The 20,614-nt window shown below is 42.6% G+C and overlaps 1 protein-coding gene across 9 annotated transcripts in view; it reads right to left on the reverse strand.

Annotated features, from left to right (window-relative positions):
• CACNA2D3 (calcium voltage-gated channel auxiliary subunit alpha2delta 3) overlaps window positions 1-20,614 on the reverse strand; it is a 935,925-nt gene that overhangs the window by 107,347 nt on the left and 807,964 nt on the right. For all 9 annotated transcript variants that reach the window (XR_012518702.1, XR_012518703.1, XM_039477586.2 and 6 more), the window contains 2 exons: window positions 11,494-11,555; window positions 10,112-10,156 (listed from right to left, as the gene is read on the reverse strand). Coding sequence is in view for 7 of the 9 variants with exons in the window: in XM_039477586.2 (XP_039333520.1) it covers window positions 10,112-10,156; window positions 11,494-11,555 (107 nt within the window). In the remaining 2 variants the exon portion in view is untranslated. The remainder of the gene's footprint in view (window positions 1-10,111; window positions 10,157-11,493; window positions 11,556-20,614) is intronic.

The raw sequence follows: 20,614 nt of genomic DNA on the forward strand, positions 1-20,614 counted from the left end.
AAAAACCGAAGTAATTCTTTTAAAAAAATTTTTTGCTTAAGAACATTGCTGATTCTCTTTTCCATGGCCAAGAAAACTTTTCTTTTGTGCTATTTACAGCTTTTAACAATCAAGTACAGTACACTTCTGTGAAAAAAGATTTGGAACATATTTGTTTCTCTCTACCTGATTTCTCCAGATTTTGGAAACTATTTGAGAGTATCTTAACTTATGGCAATATAGTTATTTGCCCTGTTATAAAAGAAAACAGATTCTTCAGTGCAGTAAGAATCTGTTTTCTTCTGTAACAGGACACAATTGGAGAAACTGGTTATTTTACCAAGGCTTTGACTGGAATGGGGTGTTTTCCTTTAAGGAATCAAATGTGACTTAGAGAGCCAAGGAAAGCCCCTTGAAAAACGAGCCTCATACCTGACTATACAGTCCCAGTACAGGGTTCCTGGCCTGTGGTAAATAAAGAATGTCACTTTCTGAAAGGCCCAGGAGCCCCAAGTTATCTTGAGACCTCATGAGGAGAGGAATTTACTCAACTCATAGGTATTTGGGGTACAAACCCATAGCTAGCCTTGGCTTTAAACAAAGCCTTATCTGAGATTTCTTCTGTGGAACAAAATTTCATCAAAGGCAATTTAAAAAGCCTATGTGAAAAATAATTATTCTTGCTGCACTTTATAGAAATAATCAGGCCAAGTATAATAAAGCAAATCAGTCTTACCATGATTTGTCTCTAGCAAAAACGAGAAACCATAGAGAGAAAACTTATGTTTCAAGAAATATGGTATACCTGTTATTAAATTCTAGTCTCATCAGTTGACTGTTTTTTTTTTTTCTCCTGCAATTTAGACTAACCTTCTTTATTTCTGTGAACCAACCAGTGATCTCTGACTGATACTCAGAAGAAACAAGACGGATGGGTAATGTAAAAATCTGGATCAATATCCTAATTCTGGGCATGTATTGGAATCAGCTAGCAAACCCATATCAGCTTGGTTCCAATAGGTGCCCAGTTCATGGAAAGCCTTTTCATTTAGTTTACTTGGGATAATTTTACTTATTTTGTTTTGCTGTTTTGGAATACATTGCTATTGCACTCTTTGTATAGAAATGCTGGACAAGCTTACTGAATTTTTTTTTAACTGAGCACTTATTGATCATCTAGATATCACCTTTTGTTAGAACTCAGAGTTATGAATGCCCCTTGCCATATCAATGCTTTCTGACTGAACTCCTCTCTACCCTGAAGGCAAGAGACCCAATAGTTAGGCGGGAATGGCATCGCCCCTATTCAGCACAAAGAAGTTACAGAAGATAGATCTTAACCTCCCCTGCAACCCTTAGGATTAAGGGTTTTCTTGTAAAAGGTAAGGGGGAAATGTCAGAGGTGTTTGAACCAGAGCAGCTCCATCTTGAATAGGGGCTGGGTAAAACAAGACTGAAACCTGCTGGGCTGCATTTCCAGACAGTTAAGGCATTCTAAGTCACAGGGTGAGATAGGAGGTCAGCACAAGATACTGGTCATAAAGACTTTGCTGATAAACAGGTTGCAGTTAAAAAAAAAAAAAGCCAGCTAAAACCCACCAAAAATAAGATGGCAACAAGAGTAACATCTGATCATCCTGATCATCCTGACTGCTCCACTCCCACTGGCACCATTACAGTTTACAAATGCCATGGCAATGTCAGGAAGATACCCTATATGGTCTAAAGAGGAGAGGCATGAATAATCCACCCACTGTTTAGCATATCATGAAGAAATAACCATAAAAATGGGCAACCAGCAGCCCCCGGGGCTGCTCTGCTTATGGAATAGCCATCCTTTCATTCCTTTATGTTTTTAATAAACTTATTTTCACTTTACGGACATGCCCTGAATTCTTTCTTGTGTGAGGTCCAAGAACCCTCTCTTGGAGTCTGGTTTGGGACCCCTTTCTGGTAATACCATGATGCTCATTCTGCAGATACAGACTCTGAAGCAAGGGGAGGTTAACCTCTGTTGAATCAGTAAATATGTGTTGAGTACAGAAATGGCCTCCATATTCAGATATTGTCAATATTCAAATCCCCACAGTTCCATATAGTGCCACAAATCATCATAACCCCTACTCCTAAGTATAAAATTAGTTCCTATGCCAGTATCTCTAACTAATTAGTACTCTTGCTATTAGACCTACATCTTTGGTCAATATCTCTCTGTTTGCCTAACGTAAATATTGAGCAATGCAATGTGAGTACAAGGTATAAAGTCAATTGGAAATCTTGAGAAAGAGGCAAGGTATCATGAAGTCCATGAAAGTAATGTTGAACAGCTCCAATCACACAGGAAGCCACTGGCACATTAGAATCTGTCAGAGGCAGAAACATGAAAAAAATACTTGCTACAGATAAGACAGGAGAAGTACTTCCAAAGAGAATAATTTCAACAGCAAGGGACTAAGAAAAACACCTGGGAGAACAGATCAAATTCTTTACTATATTTGACCCTTTTTGTGGTCATTCTGAGAAAAATCAAATGTAAAGTGAAGGATTCGATATTGTGCTGTTTTATCATCTCATCAGAAACACTAAACTCCTGGCCCCTAAACCCCACTTCATTTGTTTCTTTGGAAAATTGGAGGACAGTTGCAATTATAACCTAAATTTATTTTAAAAATAAACAGTTTCATACTTTCCACTTTATTTAGAGACAAATCTTCAAAATAACTTTTCATTATTTGCTGTAAACATCTGGTTCTTTTTCTGACCTCTCTTTTTAGAATGAGGTCCTCCTTATAATGCTCCTTATAATAGCCAGCACCAGTAGAAAAGAGGTCAGAAGACTCACTTCTCAGGCATCTGCCCTGCTCCCTCCCATTTCTGGTGTGGAAGGAACAGAGGTGAGAGCTCTGAAGTAGGAGCGAACACTGTTTTAACTTAGAACTTGGAAAACCAAGCTCCAAAAACAGGGGAGTAGCCACCTTGGGAGAATACCAGATGAAAACTATCACACAAAAGGTTTTTAATAAAACATGATTGCCGCTAGTGATAACAATACCAATGTAAGAAGAAGAATAAAGAGAAAGGCAGCTACAGGAGGACATCACCTCATGCAAACCTCACTTTTCACAGTCAAGCAGGGGATTTTTCTCTTGGAAAGAAGAGAAAACTGAGCCCGAGAGTGATGTGTTCTCCAAGGTCACACACACACAAGTGAGACTTGAGTCCACTGCTATGGGACTCCAAAGCCCACACTCCTTCTACTGGCTGACCCCCACCCCTACTTTCTAAAAGATGGCAGGACACAGATAGGGTCTCAGGGTCCTGCTTGCTCATGGAAGGCTTTCCTTATTTGAAAAAAGCAATCCCTTTATATAATGTGTGTATGTGTATATCTATTTCTATATCTATATGTATATCTATATCTATCTAATCTCTATATATCTAAGACAGATCTTGTCTGTCACCTGCTACCAAAGGAAACCACAACAAATGGCAGAAAAAATCAACATACCAAGTGTCTGGGGTGTTATTATTGTGGCTGAAAGCAAGTTAAAACAATAAAAGTGACTGATGTCAGTTTAGTCAAGTGGTATCAACCCCAATTATAGGTTCCTAGACTCCCTTAGCATAGCAATTCTTAAGCTAATATCTGAACCAAGACATGGCTTAGGGCGATTTTTCTATCCATCTCCACCACTTGCTAAAGAATAAACTATGGAAGAAAAAAAGAAGTCCATTATAGGCTAGAGTCTAAAAATACACTTAATGAACTTCTCATTTTGGTAAGATGGGTCTACATGCTACCAAGCAATGATGGGAAGAGGAACAAGGTGAGAACTGGCCAGGGCTCCTGAAGGACAACATGCCTAAGCTTCCATGTTTTTCCAAAGAGGCCATTTTTGTTGTCGTTGTTGTTTTGAGACACAGTCTCACTCTGTTGCCCAGGCTGGAGTATGGTGGCGTGGTCTCAGCTCACTGCAACCTCTGCCTCCTGCACTCAAGTGATTCTCCTGTCTCAGCCACCCAAGTAGCTGGGATTACAGGCATACACCACCACGCCCAGATAATTTTTCTGTATTTTTAAAAATAGAGACAGGATTTCACCACGTTTCCCAGGCTGGTCTTGAACTCCTGACCTCAAGTGATCCTCCTGCCTTGACCTCCCAAAGTGCTGGGATGACAGGCGTGAGCCACTGTGCCCAGCCTGGGCCTCACACATTTCCCAGCAAAGTGGGCACATTTCCTGTGCATGATCTGGGGAACAGCATTTATTTCTTCTACGCTGCGTACCACTTGATATTTATTTCTTGTACCATGCTTCTATTTCACACTATTCAAATCAGCTTTTCCCCCTTATATTCAGATTCCAGGACAGAAATCTGGCAGCAGAGAAGATGCCTCACTGTACTTGTTCATGGCTAACTTTGAATTTCAAGGTTACACTGAGTATATTAAGACTCGTGCATAATATTAAGTAAGAAACAGGCAGTGCCGACATTGGGATTTACAAATCACTGAGAAAAACCACAGGTCCAAGGCAGGGTGCTTTGTCATTGATACAGATCTAGATCACTGAATCTGAAAGGCGTCACTGCATTTTCCTTCCTTCCTTCCTTCCTTCCTTCCTTCCCTTCTTCCGTCCCTTTCCTTCTTCCCTACTTCCCATACCTTCTTCCTTCCTTCCGTTCCCTGTTCCTTCCCTTCCTTCCTTCCCCACTTCCTCCCTCCCTCCCCGCCCCTCCTTTGTCTGGCTCTGTTGCACAGGCTGCAGAGGAGTGGCCCATGATCTAGACTCACTGTACTCTCCTGTCTCTTGAGTTCAAGCAATTCTCCTGCCTCAGCCTCCTGAGTAGCTGGGACTACAGGCATGCACCACAACACCCGGCTACTTTCCGTATTTTTAGGAAAGATGGGATTTCACCATGTTGGCCAGGCTGGTCTCAAATTCCCAACCTCAAGTGATCTGCCTGCCTTGGCCCCCTAAAGTGCTGGATTACAGGTGTGAGCCACTGCCCCCAGCTGCATTTTCTTTATAGATACTGCTGTGACTTTGCCTAACTATAAATATTAAAAGGCAAATTTAGTGACAAGATGACTTTCTAAATAGACCTCCCTGTCAACGACCACTTGGGTTAAATGATTATTAAGAAGTATAGAGGAGTGGAGTACGCCCACTGGAGTTAAGGGGTCCGAGTGCTGGGTTTATGGATAAATCAGGACAGAATTAGCTAGAATCCAGTCTGATCAAATGTTTCTTCTATGTCACTTTACAATAAACAATGTTCAGTTGCCTTTTCCATATGGCCTGGCCAATAAAAGGAAACAGGGGAAGTATTTTCTCAGCTTTCCCTCACTGCGCTACCCTAAGCCCACCAATCTTACAAGATGTCTGTCTGTCACCCTGCCCCAAGGGTACACTAACAGGTTGAAGAGCTTGAAGAAATTAGGGGCTCGAACAGACACTGTAAGCACCTACTCCACAGCTACCTTGGCAAAACGTCTGGAGATGAGGTTGTTTTAAAAATGCAGCAATAAAGGGTGGGGGTAAAGAGCACAGAGAGAAGCTAATGTTTTAAAATATGCATCATTCTGCAGCTATTGGATGGCTCAGTATTACTCAGAGAAGTCTGATTGTTGGTCACTGAGGCAGATCAGGTAGATACCTGAAGTGAAAGCCCCAACGCAGGTCGTGGGGATTGGGCAGCCACAGATTAGAAGGGCAGGGTGCCTGGGAGTGACAAATGGCAGTACTAACCCTGTACCCACTGGAAGGCGTACTAGCCCAAAGGATAAGGCACCAGTTTTAGAATCAGAGAATGACATTTGCTATCCGTGTGACCTTGACCAAAGTCTTTCTAAGGCTCCGAGTCTGTTTTCTGATCTGAAAGATGGAGATAGCAACAACTATTCCATAAGGTTGCTGAGAAGGTTAAATGGGAGTGTGCATTTAAAGTACTGAGCATAGTACCTAGTGCACGGTAAGTCCTCCAAGAACACAGCTTCCATCTGCTCAGCAAATGTTTATTGGTCACCTACGACGTGTCATTTTTACAAGCATCCTAATGCTACAATTTTACAGTTTTTCAGAAAGGGAAGTTGTTACATAGTTCATAGCAGGAGGTCCTGGCACACTGGCTGAGCTTTTTTGCTTTTTGTTTTGCCTTTTGTTTTGGAGGATGCCTTTTGTTTGCTTGGATTGGTGAAACAACTTACTTAGAAAGCTGGTATCGTACTGCATGTTGTCTTCATTTGTAGTGAGAGAGGGAGAGAGGCTAGGTTCTTGCATCTGAGAGTGGGGCCTGAATCTCTGTACCTCAGGCACAGGAAGGTGCCACTCCTTGCTACTTTTCTCCAGGTCTCGTGATCCAACTCCTAGTATTTCCATTGTGGAATACATTGACACTTATTTCACATCATTTGCTCTACCTTTTCATTAACTAACGATCGTATCAAAAGACTGTCTTTTGAAACAATTTATTGTAGAGGAGTCACCCGGGAAAGATATGCTCAGTAGGGGTCCTCTGTCGCTATTCCTAGGATCCTCAAACCTACTCTCTCGCTGAGCTGGTTGGTCCAACATGCAGGTGCCTGGCTGCCTCGAGACAGCCCTTCTCCTTGCCCTGTCGTAATGCAAGCAGGTCTTTCTGATGCCAGAGGAAATGCCTACAAGGCCTTGAAAAGTCTTCCAGATATTTAATAGGGGTTATTAGTCTCTATTCCTTTGGGACAAGAAAGGGTAGAGCTGACTTTGATCATGAAGTTTTCGATCCTCTCACTGCCCTCACACCTCTTCCAGTGCCTCAGTAGGAGACACCTTCTCACCTTCCACTGTCTTTGCCAATTCCTGGTGCTCTCATCAGATGAGAAGTGTTGCAAAGGTGAGTGGAAGAAGAGACTGAATGCAGTGAGGAAACACTAGCACCTACAGGTCAGGCTGAGATTAGAGGTGAGCACGACCCTGGTTCCTCCCTTATGACCTGAATGCTAACTGTGTTTTCCTCGACCACAGTGACCCTTTGCCACTTTGGTGCCTCTACAGTGGTGTCCTCTGCTTGCAAAGCTCTTCTCAGGCTTCAGGCATTGTCTTCAATGTCATCTCCTTCCGTTGACTTCAACGTCAGAGGAGCCCTCCCTGACCACTGCATGTCAGTTCACTCTGCAAAACTTATCACAACTGATGATCATGTAAGTTTCTCTCTCCTGCTAACCAGTAAGCTCAAAGACAGCAGGGCCATTTCTTACTTTGCTTCCCATTGAATGCCCAGTGCTCAGCCAGGCACCCGGTGCCTAAGAAGGGTTCGGTGAACATGTCTTAAAGGAAAGAGTGAGTGTGTGAACTGTTGCCTCAATGGCTCTGAGGTTAACAGGTCCTCCAAGTAGCATGGCTCAGACTCTGACTAGACCAACAACAGATGCCCCTCTACAAGATGGCAGAGCATCTGGCACACTGGCTCCACCTACCAGCCAGGGCACTTCTGCCAAGGCCCAGAGAGTGCACTGATGGGGGAGACGAAGGGGCTAGAGTGGACCGATTTATGGCTAAGTATGTCTGATAAGCCTGAGGAGTTGGGCCAGGTCATCAGTGCAGTGGAGAAGCCAGAAGCACTGAATTTAATGAGCCCCCACAGCTGTTTCTAATGGGGTCCTGATTATTTGAGGGCAGTTGGCGGGAGAGGAGGAACATGGTCTTATATGCCTAATTAAAAGTTCTAAGAAATAGAATGACACATGGCTAAAGTCTGCTGAAAGTGGTGAGAAGGCAGGGCTGACTTTTCTATTTAAAACAGTGTCAATTGGTTGCCTGGAGCCAAAATGTAAATGTCAAAGAGGACAATAGATGACAGCTTCAAAGTACAAACTCAGGACATGTGAGCATCAGATCAAGTTCAGAAATCAGGGCAACTTCAAGACTTAATTTTCAAAGCATGGGGACCTTTAAATATTTGAATAGGGGTTTATCCCAACAGTTGCTAAAAGAATACTGTTAGTAGTGAGGAAGAGGTCACAGCCTGTGCTTACTGTGCCCAGGGGAAATTGTCACTTGACCAAAGTGTACATACTATTGCCGTCTGAGGTTTCAAATCCAACAACCTGAAACCACAACATGGAGGAAAATATCTTTAGAGTTTTTTAAAAAACGTTATAACTAACATTTATTGAATGCTTACCATTCCCAGGAGCCATACCATGCATTGTTCACACCTCATCTCATTCATTCTTCACCATTACTCTGTGAGGTGGGTATTTCTATCCCTATGGTATAGTTGAGAAAACTGAGGCATGGAAAGGTTTGGAAATTTGCCCAAGGTCACACATCTTATTACTGTCAGAGTCACAACTTGAAGCTAGTCAGTATAACTGCAGTTTTGCCTTCAACCACCATGTTAGACCACTTGTGAAAGCAATCACTGAATAACAGACACTCACTGGATGTTTCCAGCTCTAGGTGGAAATCCATTTCCATTTGCTTTTGTAAGAGGATGCACTGAGGCAATGTGGGTTCTAGGAAGATTACTGTCTCTGGCTTTAGTTATAAAATTGTTGAACCAACTATCCAACTATCTATCCAATCAACCAACCAACTACCTAACCAACCAACCAATGAGCCAACCAACTATCCAAGCTACTGCCCTACCTGTCAGCCACCTCACCAACCATCTATACAATCAGCCAACTAGCCAACTAACCATCCTCAGTCCTCTTACTGTAAAATTGGGATTCGTAATTATACCCACTGTGCAAGTGAGGAGTTTAACACAGGGCCTCAAGACACCAATTAATCACTACTACTGAGTTGTGTTGTTCTTGAGCTGAGCATTTCAATAAGACAATAAATGTCTCAAAGACGTGGGAGAGGCTTGAGGCCCACTTGATTATTGTATGAAAATTATCCCTGAACTTACAGAAAAGGGTGTGGACCAAAACTTCACAGGGTTTTCTTTCCTACAGGGAAATTAGTTTTGATCTAATGATCACAAAAACTTGGGCTTCTGCAGAAAACTTTGTTGACTGGCTTTTTGATACTGTGACTCATACGATGATGATGATTTTCTAACCAGCAGCCAGACCTTCTGGGACTGAGTATTTTATTTTAACTTCATCCTAGACTCCCTTTTACATTTCCTGACTTGTTTTTCCTTTGTCTACTTTCTAGTTCCTAATCGATATTTTCTGGGTTGAAATTGTTTGGTTAGGATTTCTTAAGTCCTCATGATAACCAGAAGGAATACAAATACGCAACTATTTATAAGGTCTAGCTTACATATGGACTGCTGTTTCGCTGATGCAGAGAGAAAGACTACCTCAGGCCAAGTGAAACGGCCACTATGCTTCTCCCTGCTGCAAAACATGGGGCAGAGAGTACAGGGTGGCATTGTATAAAAACATAAGGCAGATGGAAACACTTTGCACAATTTCATCTTGCATTGCTCATGTGTAGGATTAAAATCCCTCCTCCCAAAAGACAGGGAGAGAGAGAGAAAGAGGAGAGGAGAAGAGGGGAGGGGAGAGGAGAGGAGGGAAAGGAAAGGGGAAAGAAGGGAGGGAAGGGGGAGGGGAAGGGAGAAGAGAATAGAGAAGACAGGAGAGGAGAAAAAAAGAGAAAAGAAAAAAGGAGAAAAGAGTTGTAGGAGAGAAACAGTAGGCTAGAAAGAAAAATTCTGAGTTTCAAAGTTTTCGACTCCTAGATTTTTTTGTTTGCTTATTACATGAAATTAGCTGAACCACTTAATTTCTCTGATCCTCAGTTTTTCTTATCTGCAAAATGGGTCAACAATTCCTATTTCACTGGGTTGTTAACAAGGATGGAAAGAGATTAAGGCATAAAGAAAACGGTTTGAGAATTGTAATGTGAGCTCCAAACAGCAGTAATTTGTATTATTTCCTACAAAAATGTCAAAATTCCAATAGTGCTGTCCATGAGATATTTAAAACACATTTCTAGCTGCTGTCATAAACTGATAGGGGCGGGATGGGGGGAAATAAGAAAGCATATAAAGCAAATGACTTCTTTTTTTAGATTGACCCAGTGTAATGTGTCAACCTCGCCCTGTTTACAAGGGCATTCCTTCTCTCATAAAGCACCATGTCACCTTCTCTCTACAGGGGTAGAAACAGGACCAGGCAGCTGCCTTACCTCATCATCGCAGCTGATGGAGCATTTGCCATCCAGGGAGGCACACTGTGAGGGCAGAAAGCAGAGGGAAATATGTTACGATGTTACTTGGGCAGCTCTGGCTGCCCCTGAGCTACTTAAGGACAAGCTATCCAAGTCATGGGCTAGAATTCAAATACCCAATTTCACTGAAAAGGAATGCTTCATAATGTGTCTTGTCTACCGTCTCTAGAATCAATATTAATTCCAAGTAGTAATGTAAAAGAAAAGATCTATAAAACAGTTGAGCAAGGCGGGGCACAGTGGCTCATACCTGCAATCCCTGCACTTTGGGAGGCTGAGGCAGGCAGATCACTTGAGGTCAGGAGTTCGAGACCAGCCTGGCCAACATGGCGAAACCCTGTCTCTACTAAAATATATAAAAGTTACCCTAGTGTGGTGGCAGGCACCTGTTATCCCAGCTACTCAGGAGGCTGAGGCAGGAGAATCACTTGTACCTTGGAGATGGAGGGTGCAGTAAGCCAAGATCATACCACTGCACTCCAGCCTGGGTGACAAAGCAAGACTCCCTCTCAAGGAAAAAAACAAACAAACAAACAAACAAACAAAAAAAAAAACTGATGGGGGAGCTGGCTCTTTTTTGTCTCCTTTATGTTGTCATTAAATATTAATGATATCTTTTTAAGACCTCAAATCATTAGGTAACTAAAAATATAATTATTTAATTATTTAATTGAAAAATTCATTAATTCTCAATGACTTTTAAAAAGTCCTGTCTGTCTCCTTAGTTTATAGTTTCCTAAAGTCTCTTAATTTAAGGGATCATAAACCATTCTAACATTTAGACTTGGGTAGATGGAAGCAACTTATCAGTGGCTTTTACTACCAGATTACTCAACAAATACCACTGAGATTACTTAGTACAGAGAGCATAGCAAAAAGAAAAAAATGTTCCCAGATTCTCCAAGGTAGACCCAGTGAACAAAGAAGTCAGGTACACATTTTGGCAAACCTAGTTGTGCAAAGAGTTTCAAAATTTTGATAATGAGATTGACAAGTAAGTAACTAAGCACAGCCACAGGATTAGGAGAAAGTCAGTAGGAAAATCACACAAAAGGCCTCGATACTTAAAAGAAAATCTCCTTTGGATGGTCACTATCTTGATCCCACGCACACAAAAAAACCTTTCCTAGGAGCAAATTCCCTGCTTTGCTCAGCATGTGGTGTCTAACATGCTGACAGCCCTTTATTTTGCAGTGAAATGAAAGGTAATCTGAGCAGCCAGCAGTTCGTTTTACAAACATTCATCGGAAATCTGGCACTTTTAGGCTCCAGGTACCCAAATGTGAACACCTGTATAATAACAGTGTCGCTAATGCTTCAAGATGCTGATTATAACTTACCTGTCTGCTGGCAGTCCAGAACTTCCTTTGGAAAAATTCAAGTTTCATCTGAATGCCTACAGCTGGGACAAATTATAAATAAAACAAGGCATTAGCGATCCCTTTACACAATTATTTAAGATTATCATTGAAAATTATCTGTCACGGCAAGAAGCTGATATAAGCATATTAAATAAAATGTACAGCGAAGCATACAACTAAAACATTTTATCTTTCAGGTAAATAATTCTCAGGTTTACCTGCACTCATAGAACTCTCGATATAAAACAAACAGCACAAAGCAGATGGCACTTTGGAGACATGTTACCTCGGCATTTCTAAAATTCATGGACTTAAACCCCTGCCCCCACCCCTACCCCAACCCAAACTGGAAAGAGGAAATAAAAATATTCAAAAGATCACTATTTCGTCACTTCCTCTATCAGCTATGACTGTGTGAATTTGTATGTCTAGAATGTGTACTCTGTATGTGTTTTTGAGATGTAACATTTGAAAAGCACTTCTCATGAGACTGGTATTCAGAAGGGAGTCACTTTACTATAACGTGACTTAGTTTAACCGGCCTCCTAGAGTCCACATCTCAAGGTTCTTCTCTCTCAAGAAACTGGTAAAATTATGTAATTTTTTTCTTTGTCTGTGAAAAGCTTCCTAAAGCAACCAAAAATGCTAGTTCTAGTGACAGAAATATCCAAAAAGAGAAGAGGTTAAGAAAGTGACTTGAAACTTTGGGAAGTGAATATAATGGAACCTCAAAACTATAACATGAAAAGTTGTTTTTCTCCATGAAGCCCAAATCACTTGAAAGACTTGAAACTGTTTCAGAAAATGAAATGATAAGGGCAAAATGCTCCTTAGATGGTGAAAAAACCTTAGAGGAGTTTGGAAGGAGGAAGCTGCGGGAAACACTGAGCTCCCTGGAGCACGTCATGTACCCCAGGGCAGTTTTGCAAACTTCAGCCTGTTGCACACAACCTCCCAATTTTTCCTGTATCTGCATACCACCAATACTCTTACCTATCTTTTCACATTTGTCTTTTGCTTAAAGACCTACAGTAATTCAACCTAAATAATATTGTAACACCCACCATAAGAAATACACAATTGCAAGAAAAAAATCACTTACATAGGCTTAAAATTTTGCATGCCACTATACTGGACCTCCCATTTTGGTAATCATTGTGCTGGGTTCAGGAACTTGGAGATTCATAAAGGCCTTGGGCTTTTGTTACCCAATTAACTACCAAGGGCATTTCTACTTCCTAAAGAAATTGTTGAAGCAAGCCCTGAGAGTAAAGGTTAACTGGCTGTGTACATTGGGAGAGATTTGCCATCTGTCTTTGGACTTAGAATTCAGACTCCAGGATAAGACTAGAGCAGAGCATGGCTGCAACATGCAGAATGTGAAAAACCTCTGAAATGCACCAGGTCAGTACCCCGGGCTCATTCTGCTCTGCTCTAAGTGTCTTTCATTCTTTGGACCACAAACTCCCCAAGAGTGAGGATCTGTTCTTGCTCCCTGCTCAACTCCTGCCCCCAGCAAGATTCCGAGTACACAGATGACTCACCATAAATGCTTGCTTTTAAAAAAAAACTTTCAAGTGATATTATAGTCAGCAGTTACAGAGAAATGTAGAAGAGTAACACCTATGTGAATTATAATCACACTTAAAGGGTTATTCAGGGATGGTTCTCAAGACATTAGAACCATCTGGAGAACATTAAGAAAAAAAAACTGATGCTGGAGTGCCTTAGCCTTCCCTGCCGAGACAATTTAAATCAGAATTTCTGGGAGTGAGGGTCTAGGATTGGGTATGGTTTTGTTTGTTTTTTTGAGACAGAGTCTCACTCTGTTGTCCAGGCTGGAGTGCAGTAGTGTGATCTCAGCTCACTGCAATCTCTGCCTCCCGGGTTCAAATGATTCTCATGCCTCAGCCTCCCAAGCAGCTGGGATTACAGGTGGGTACCACCATGCCTGCCTAATTTTTGCATTTTTTGTAGAGATGAAGTTTCACCATGTTGGCCAGGCTGGTTTCGAACTCCTGGGCTCAAGTGACCTGCCTGCCTCAAACTCCCAAAGTGCTGGAATTATAGGCATGAGTCACTCTGGCTAGCTTGGGTATGTTTTAGAAGTGTCCCAGATGATTCTCACACACAGCCGAGGTGGGGGATGGCTTTAGTAAATTAGCTGTTGGGGACCTGCTGTTATGTGGGCTGTGTGGCCAGGCTACAACACAAGCTGCTCGTCTCAGCATCAGAGAACACTTCAGAGAATGCCTGAAGGAAGCTGATTTTGAGTCTGAAGGTAGTTGGCTGCATTTCAAGTAAATCTCATCTTCCAAATGCCTGACAGGCCAGGGTGCAGGGTGTGAAATGGGGTTCGGGCTGAATTTTGACCCGATACACTGGCGGGTGGGGGCGAGTGCTGGGCTTGGAACAAGTATCTCTAGTTTCATCAAAGGCAGGCTGGGGCTGGCTGAAAACTGACTTCAGAGGAGAGGCCTCGAAACTGTCGTGACAACCAGTAACCTGTATCTAAGAGGAGGGTGGGAAATTAGTTCATCTGTCCTTCTGTGTGTCCCTTCACAGCTCCCCTCCCGCAGCCCTCCCTGGCCAGCCGCCACCAGGCTGTCAAGCAGAGAGTAAGGCTAAGGTCACCTCTCAGGGCCAAAGGCAAGCTGCAAAGCCCTACAGGGTAGAGCATCGGGGCTCCCCGAAAGAGTCACTCCAGGGTAGTCTTCACATGGCATTTCTCCCTCCAATAGCTCAGAGCTGTCCTGGGCCCACCTGTCATTTCTTGAGCTTCCATGAGCCCCCCCGATGCCCTTTTGAGTCCCCCACCCCCATTCTCTGATGGAGCCCTCATCTTCACCTCCTTGATGAAGCCAGCTGCTCCCTCCTGGGTGTTTATCCATCTGACATACTTGCAGCCTGCTCTCATCTGCCCCTGTCGGTCCACTACCCCATCTCCTTGGGGTGCTTTCATCTTCCTCATGAGTCAGTCCCTCCATCCCATTAATCATGCTGGCTGCTTCTCTCTGATCTCTCTCCAGCAGGCTGCATCCTCATCCTGGTCCTGATGCCCTGAACTAGACACTGCTTCCCTCCCTCCTCACTCACACCCCTGCCCGCACCATGAGCTTGCTGCCCAAAGGCTCCGGGATAGTCCTGGCTGCAACTGTTCTGCTGGTTTTGACCCAGCTGTGTTCCTGATGTCTGACTTCATCCCCTTTCCAGTAACACTGGCCCCTGCCTTCCTGTGGCATATCTGGGGTTTGCAATGTTCTCTTTTACTCACAAGTTAATATACTCTCCTACGATTAAGAGACTCATAATTTCACTGATGGATCAACTTCACGACCATTTGTTCAGTGGGTACTAAGCTCCCTCCATGTCCAGTTGAGGAGTAGCTCCATTGTAAAAGCTACACTCGAGGCATAAAGAACTTTAGCATGCAGAGAATGGGGCTGACTTGGCCTGGGAGGCACTGGTGAGAGCTTTGTGTAAGGTGAGGCATGGAGAGCCCACTCACAAAACACTAAGAAGCCAGGGAAGATGGCAATCCAAATGGAGAAAACAGGGAGGGAGGGAAACGGAGAGAATCTTTTTTTTTTTTTTCTTTGAGACTGAGTTTCGCTCTTGTTACCCAGGCTGGAGTGCAATGGCGCGATCTCGGTTCACCGCAACCTCTGCCTCCTGGGTTCAGGCAATTCTCCTGCCTCAGCCTCCTGAGTAGCTGGGACTACAGATGCTCACCACCATGCCCAGCTAATTTTTTGTATTTTTAGTAGAGATGGGGTTTCACCATGTTGACCAGGATGGTCTCGATCTCTTGACCTCGTGATCCACCTGCCTCAGCCTCCCAAAGTGCTGGGATTACAGGCGGGAGACACTGCGCCCGGCCCCATAGAGAACCTTTTTAAAGACGATCATTTGTTCAGAGGCTTGAGAAGAATGGGAATGGGAACTCAGTTGTTCAGGCTGAGGTCAAATGGCAAAAGGTCTTGAATGCCAGGCCCAAGCATCAAGAGTATCCTACAGGTCAGAGATTGGTCCAATGGCCAAATCCAGCATTTTTTTGTAAATAAAGTTTTCTTGTAGCACAGCCACATTAATTGGTTCGCATACTGTCTGTAGCTCCAATAGCAGAGCTGAGGCGTTTTAACTGAGACTGCATGGCCCACAAAACCTTAATTATTTACTATTGGTCCTTTAGAGAAAACGTATGCTCACATCCGCTGTTAGTGCCACTGAAGCTCTTTAGTCATGAACTGGCAGGATCAGGTTTATATTTTAGAAAGCCCACTCGGAAAGCTTGCAGAGGAAGTGCTAGGGAAAGCGCCTGTAAAAATGGGAAATGAGAGAATGGGAGTAAGGGATCGAGAGTAATGGGATTGAGGTAGTTATTTCTTAAGTGTGAAAATGATTTAAAGTGCAGAAAAACAGGGCACCAAAAAAAAAAAAAAAAAAAAAGAATACCCCTATTCCCCAACAAACAAGCAAATAAATGAAAATGCTTAAGGGAATCCTATGGCCAGCTCTATTCAGAAAAACAAAACATGACCTGCCATAAACCAGTATGGCTTCCTTTCACGATTTTCCTTTGTTTTGGTCTACATTTTTCTTTTCTGACTTTTATCAGAGAAAACACAACTACTTCAGCGAGTCCTACTCTCTCCGCTCAGCCCCCACGTAACCCCAATGGAACCTGAGACATCTGTCAAGCCCATCTATTTTGTTCTTTCAGCAACATTTCAAGTCCTAACAGTATATTCTGATTTAAGCCGGTCTTGCTAATTTAATAAGGAAAACAAAGACAGCAAATGCTTTCACGAAACTCAAGTCCCAAGGAGAGTACAGAAAATAAAATCACCATTCCTGGGTTTGAAATGTTTTAGACAGTCCAGAAAATTATCGACATATTTCCCCGGAGGTCACAGCGCTCCTTACTTCAATTTGATTTCGGATGCCCCAGGGCTCCCTCCCTGCTAGGAATCTTCATCACATGGATAGAGACAGAGTCCCTTTTCACAGCCGCATCTGGTGATATCTTACTCACCTCCCAGGAACACAATAGGTCCAGAAAATATTATCTCAGAGGATCCTTCCCAATGTGCCAATATGGGGTGAGCCTCCTAGACAGTGACCCCAAGATCCTGGGATGGTCTTTGGAAATCAACTAACCAGCAAAATTATGAGACTTGCCATCCCAAGGAGCCCAGAATCCTTTGATGTGAAATATTCAGGCATCTCCATCTCAAGCTCTGACTTCTCTTTTGGTTTGAACTATCCATGTTCAACAGTTGTGAGGACTGTTTTCATGACTCCTCTCAATACTCTAAGAAGGCCTGACTACAGATTTCAAAACCTCAATGAAGTATCTTCCTTCCAGACTTCCTCTTTTCCCAACTGTCTAACTTCCTTCCTATTTACTTTTACCCTCCCTTCTTCCATTCCTTTCTCCCATATTCTCCCAGTATGTGTTAGGTGATAGGTGTATTGAGAAAAAGATGGGAGGCACACAACTGCTGGGGGTAGGGGCTTAGGGAGAGGAGTCAAACCACTGAAGAGAGACTCACACTTCAGCATCCCCAGAGCTGACAGAGATGAACACAGGGCATCATCCAAGACCAAAACACATAGACCATTTGATTTGCAGAATGCCAATGGTCAGCACATTTGAATCTAGGAACAGGCAGCTGACCCTGAATGCTCTGATCCTATGCTGTCCAAATTGGTGACCATTAGTTACATGTGGCTACTTAAAGTATAATTAAGTAAAATTAAATAATACTCATAAATTTAGTTCCTTAGTTGCACTAGTTAGATTTCAAGTGCTCAATAGCCACAGGGGGCTAGAGGGTATGGTACCGGACCATAAAGATCTAGAAACATTTCATCATTGCAGAGACTTCTATTGGACAATGACTAGTGATCCCAGAAGGAACCATAGAAAAGAAATAGACCCTAGCATGCCTCCAAAACAAAAGGTACAGTTCTCCAAAATCTACCCATACCACCACTCCCCAGAGGTAGAGCAGAAGAAATGAGATGACTTAGGTATAGAGGTTTAGATCAGGCAGAGCTGCCGACATGAGACAACCCGGACTTGCAAGGGGAAGGTGGCAATGAATTTGAATGAACCCCAAAGAAATCAAAAAAACATGCTCAACGGGGCTACCACCCTCAAGATTTATTTACTTTGCTTCATAAAATTTGAGAATACAAATTATATTTCCACTGCTATGTTTAAATGTATTCAAGATGAAATCATACATGCATCTCGTATCATGTTAATAGACATGCATTCAAGTGTAATATGAAACCCACGAAATAACAATGTTACATATAAAATTAGAAATAAAACTTTTTTCATATTGTATTCATTTCGAAATAATTTCCTGTGGGGTTGGCCTCAACTTGCAACATACTGGAGGCACAAATACTGCTCACAATGCCTGGCACACAAACTCACCCAAACACCCCTACTTCCATTTGCCCAGCCCTCCAGTCATGCAATAAATTCACATACACATAGAGAGCTCATCCAGAAGGCAAAAAAACAATCCTGCCACCATCAGTGCACTCCAATCAGGAATTGTTTCTCTGGGAGACTTGATTACAATCCCCATTTTTAAGACCAGTGCTGTGTAGCCTTGGGATGTCACTTTACCTCTCCATCTCCATCAATAGAGTTGCATTGGCTCTAGCTTCTGAACAGAACTTTCATGGGACAGGTTTCAACGAGAGTAAATAAAATCACGGGTATTAGAACACTCAATAGTGCTGTCATCATTCATGTTGTGATTTGCTCCTAGAGCTTTTATTCTTTATTCTTGTATTTCATGGTTAATATAACTTTCATGCCAATATGTTGAGAGTGAGCAGAAAATTCATTTATGGCCAATGCAAACTGTCCACAACTAGGAATGTACCTTAGGGTGTCATATCAGTGAGTAAATGCATTACAAAACCATGCTATCAGCCAAGCAGGCTCTTAGAGAATGAATCCTTTTCCTTTAGGATTAATGAAAAGTGTGGTCCACCATTCAAACCCTGCGTTATGGTTTGAATGTTGGTCCTCTCTGAAACTCATGTTGAAATTTGATCCCTAATGCAGCAGTATGAAGAGGTGGCACCTTTAAGAGGTGACTGGGTCCTGAGGACTCTGCCTTCATCAATGGATTACTCTATTGATGGATTAATGGGTGAATGGATTAATGAGCTATCATGAGAATGGGGCTGGTGGCTTTATAGGAAGAGAGAGAGAGACCTGAGTGAGCACGCTCAGTCCCCTCGCCATGCGATGCTCTATACCTCCCTGGGACTCTGCAGAGCCCCCACCAGCAAGGCCCTCACCACATGGGGCTCCTTCAACTTGGACTTCTCAGCATCTGAGAAGAGGCTCTAAGAAATGAATTCCTTTTCTTTACAAATTACCCAGTTTCTATCACTCTGTTAAAAGCAAAAGAAAACTGAAGAATATACCCTGTCACTTACCCCTTCTGGAATTATGGAAAAAAAAAAAATGACCTTGACAAGCCTGTCAAGGTCAGGGTACAGAACCCAAGAAGATTGCTCTCCCTGACACTGGTGCCATCCGCTTCCTGTGCACATCAACCAGGCCACCTGCTCACAAACTTCTCAATGACCCAGGTATTGCTGGACAATCACAAATGTGGACAATCATCATTTCATTGTGGTGTCCAGGCAGAGAAACAGACCCAAGAACTGCCTTGTACTGGCTTTTTCCACAAACAGGAGAGTTTTTTTCTAACCGATTCTAACCCACGGGTAGGAATATAGTAGAAAATTGTAGCTTTATTGGAGAAAATACAACTACAAAAAGTTAATAATAAATAAAATATCTGCTAAGGATTTCCCATGTATTTCATCTCTTAGGAGTAGAATGACTTTTCCCAAAACCCATATTGTACAGATATATGCTCATCCAGATCATCACCTCCTTGCTGGTCATATTTCTCAATCAGGGCACTGGGCATGTTTACACAGGTTGCTTAATTTCTCTCACCCAGTCTCAGTCCCACTTTGACTGTCCCTACATTTTTATTTCTTTGTGCACCATGGCAAAGAGTGCTAGTAGTGATGGTAACAAGGCCTGGCACGTTTGGATTCCAACTTGCCTTAATTAATGGTCGACTGTAAGAGCCATTACCCGAGCCACATTTGTTTAAATGTTTTCTTCTGTTTTCAAAACAGTTAATTGCAAGTAGAACTAACAATGAATCTGAGTGCCATTTTTGGGGAATATTTCATGATTAGCCCAGGGTTTGGAATGAAGCCACTGTTCTGGAGCATCAAGGAAAATAACTCCAACCTTCCTTACATCAAATGTGAGCCCACGCCAGAGGTCTGCTGGTGTCCAGGATAAATGACTTACCACATGAATAACAATTTAAAACTGAAATGTGAATTAGGACATAACTCATCTGTTAAATATTTCATGTGAAGATGTTAATGAATTGCATGATGGAATGTTGGATAAAAAAGACAACTGAAATCCTGGGACTAATTTGGGCAAAACTGAGAATAGAGCATCCTCGGGAAAACGGGGGGAAGGAAGGGAAGGCAGCGGTACTCTTGCCCCCTCTGGGTGTCAGGCTGGCAAATTCAAAAGCTTTCTCAGAAGATTACAAGCAAGGGAAAACGATCCGCAACAATCTTTGGAGAAATATTTAGATCAAAGCAATATGCATTTGTTATAATCTTGGTAAAGCCTGAACATTAATCTCCAAGCTATGGTATTATTTCAGAAATTTGAAAAAAAATTCTCACAGCAGCAGACACACCTCATATTTTAGCCTAGTCCAAGTGAAGAAATATAATGATAAAAGGGGAGGAGGTATTTTAAATGTAACCCCTAAATGATTGCATATTTCACTTCTGAAGTATTCCCTCTGGCATGGGGGGATGGTAATCTTTCTTACACACGGTTTTAAATAACAAAGAGCTCCATGATATATGTCTGTGGTGAGAAAGAGGGAGGAGAAAGAGCTCAGATTATCACTCCATTGACAAGTCCAGAGCAGAAGATTCTCTTTGCTGAGGAGGCCTGTTGTAATCTGGAACCATCCCTACTTGCTGCCTGTGATTGGCTTCTGGG

Source organism: Saimiri boliviensis, chromosome 8 (genome assembly GCF_048565385.1).
Source record: "Saimiri boliviensis isolate mSaiBol1 chromosome 8, mSaiBol1.pri, whole genome shotgun sequence".
NCBI lineage: Eukaryota > Metazoa > Chordata > Mammalia > Primates > Cebidae > Saimiri > Saimiri boliviensis.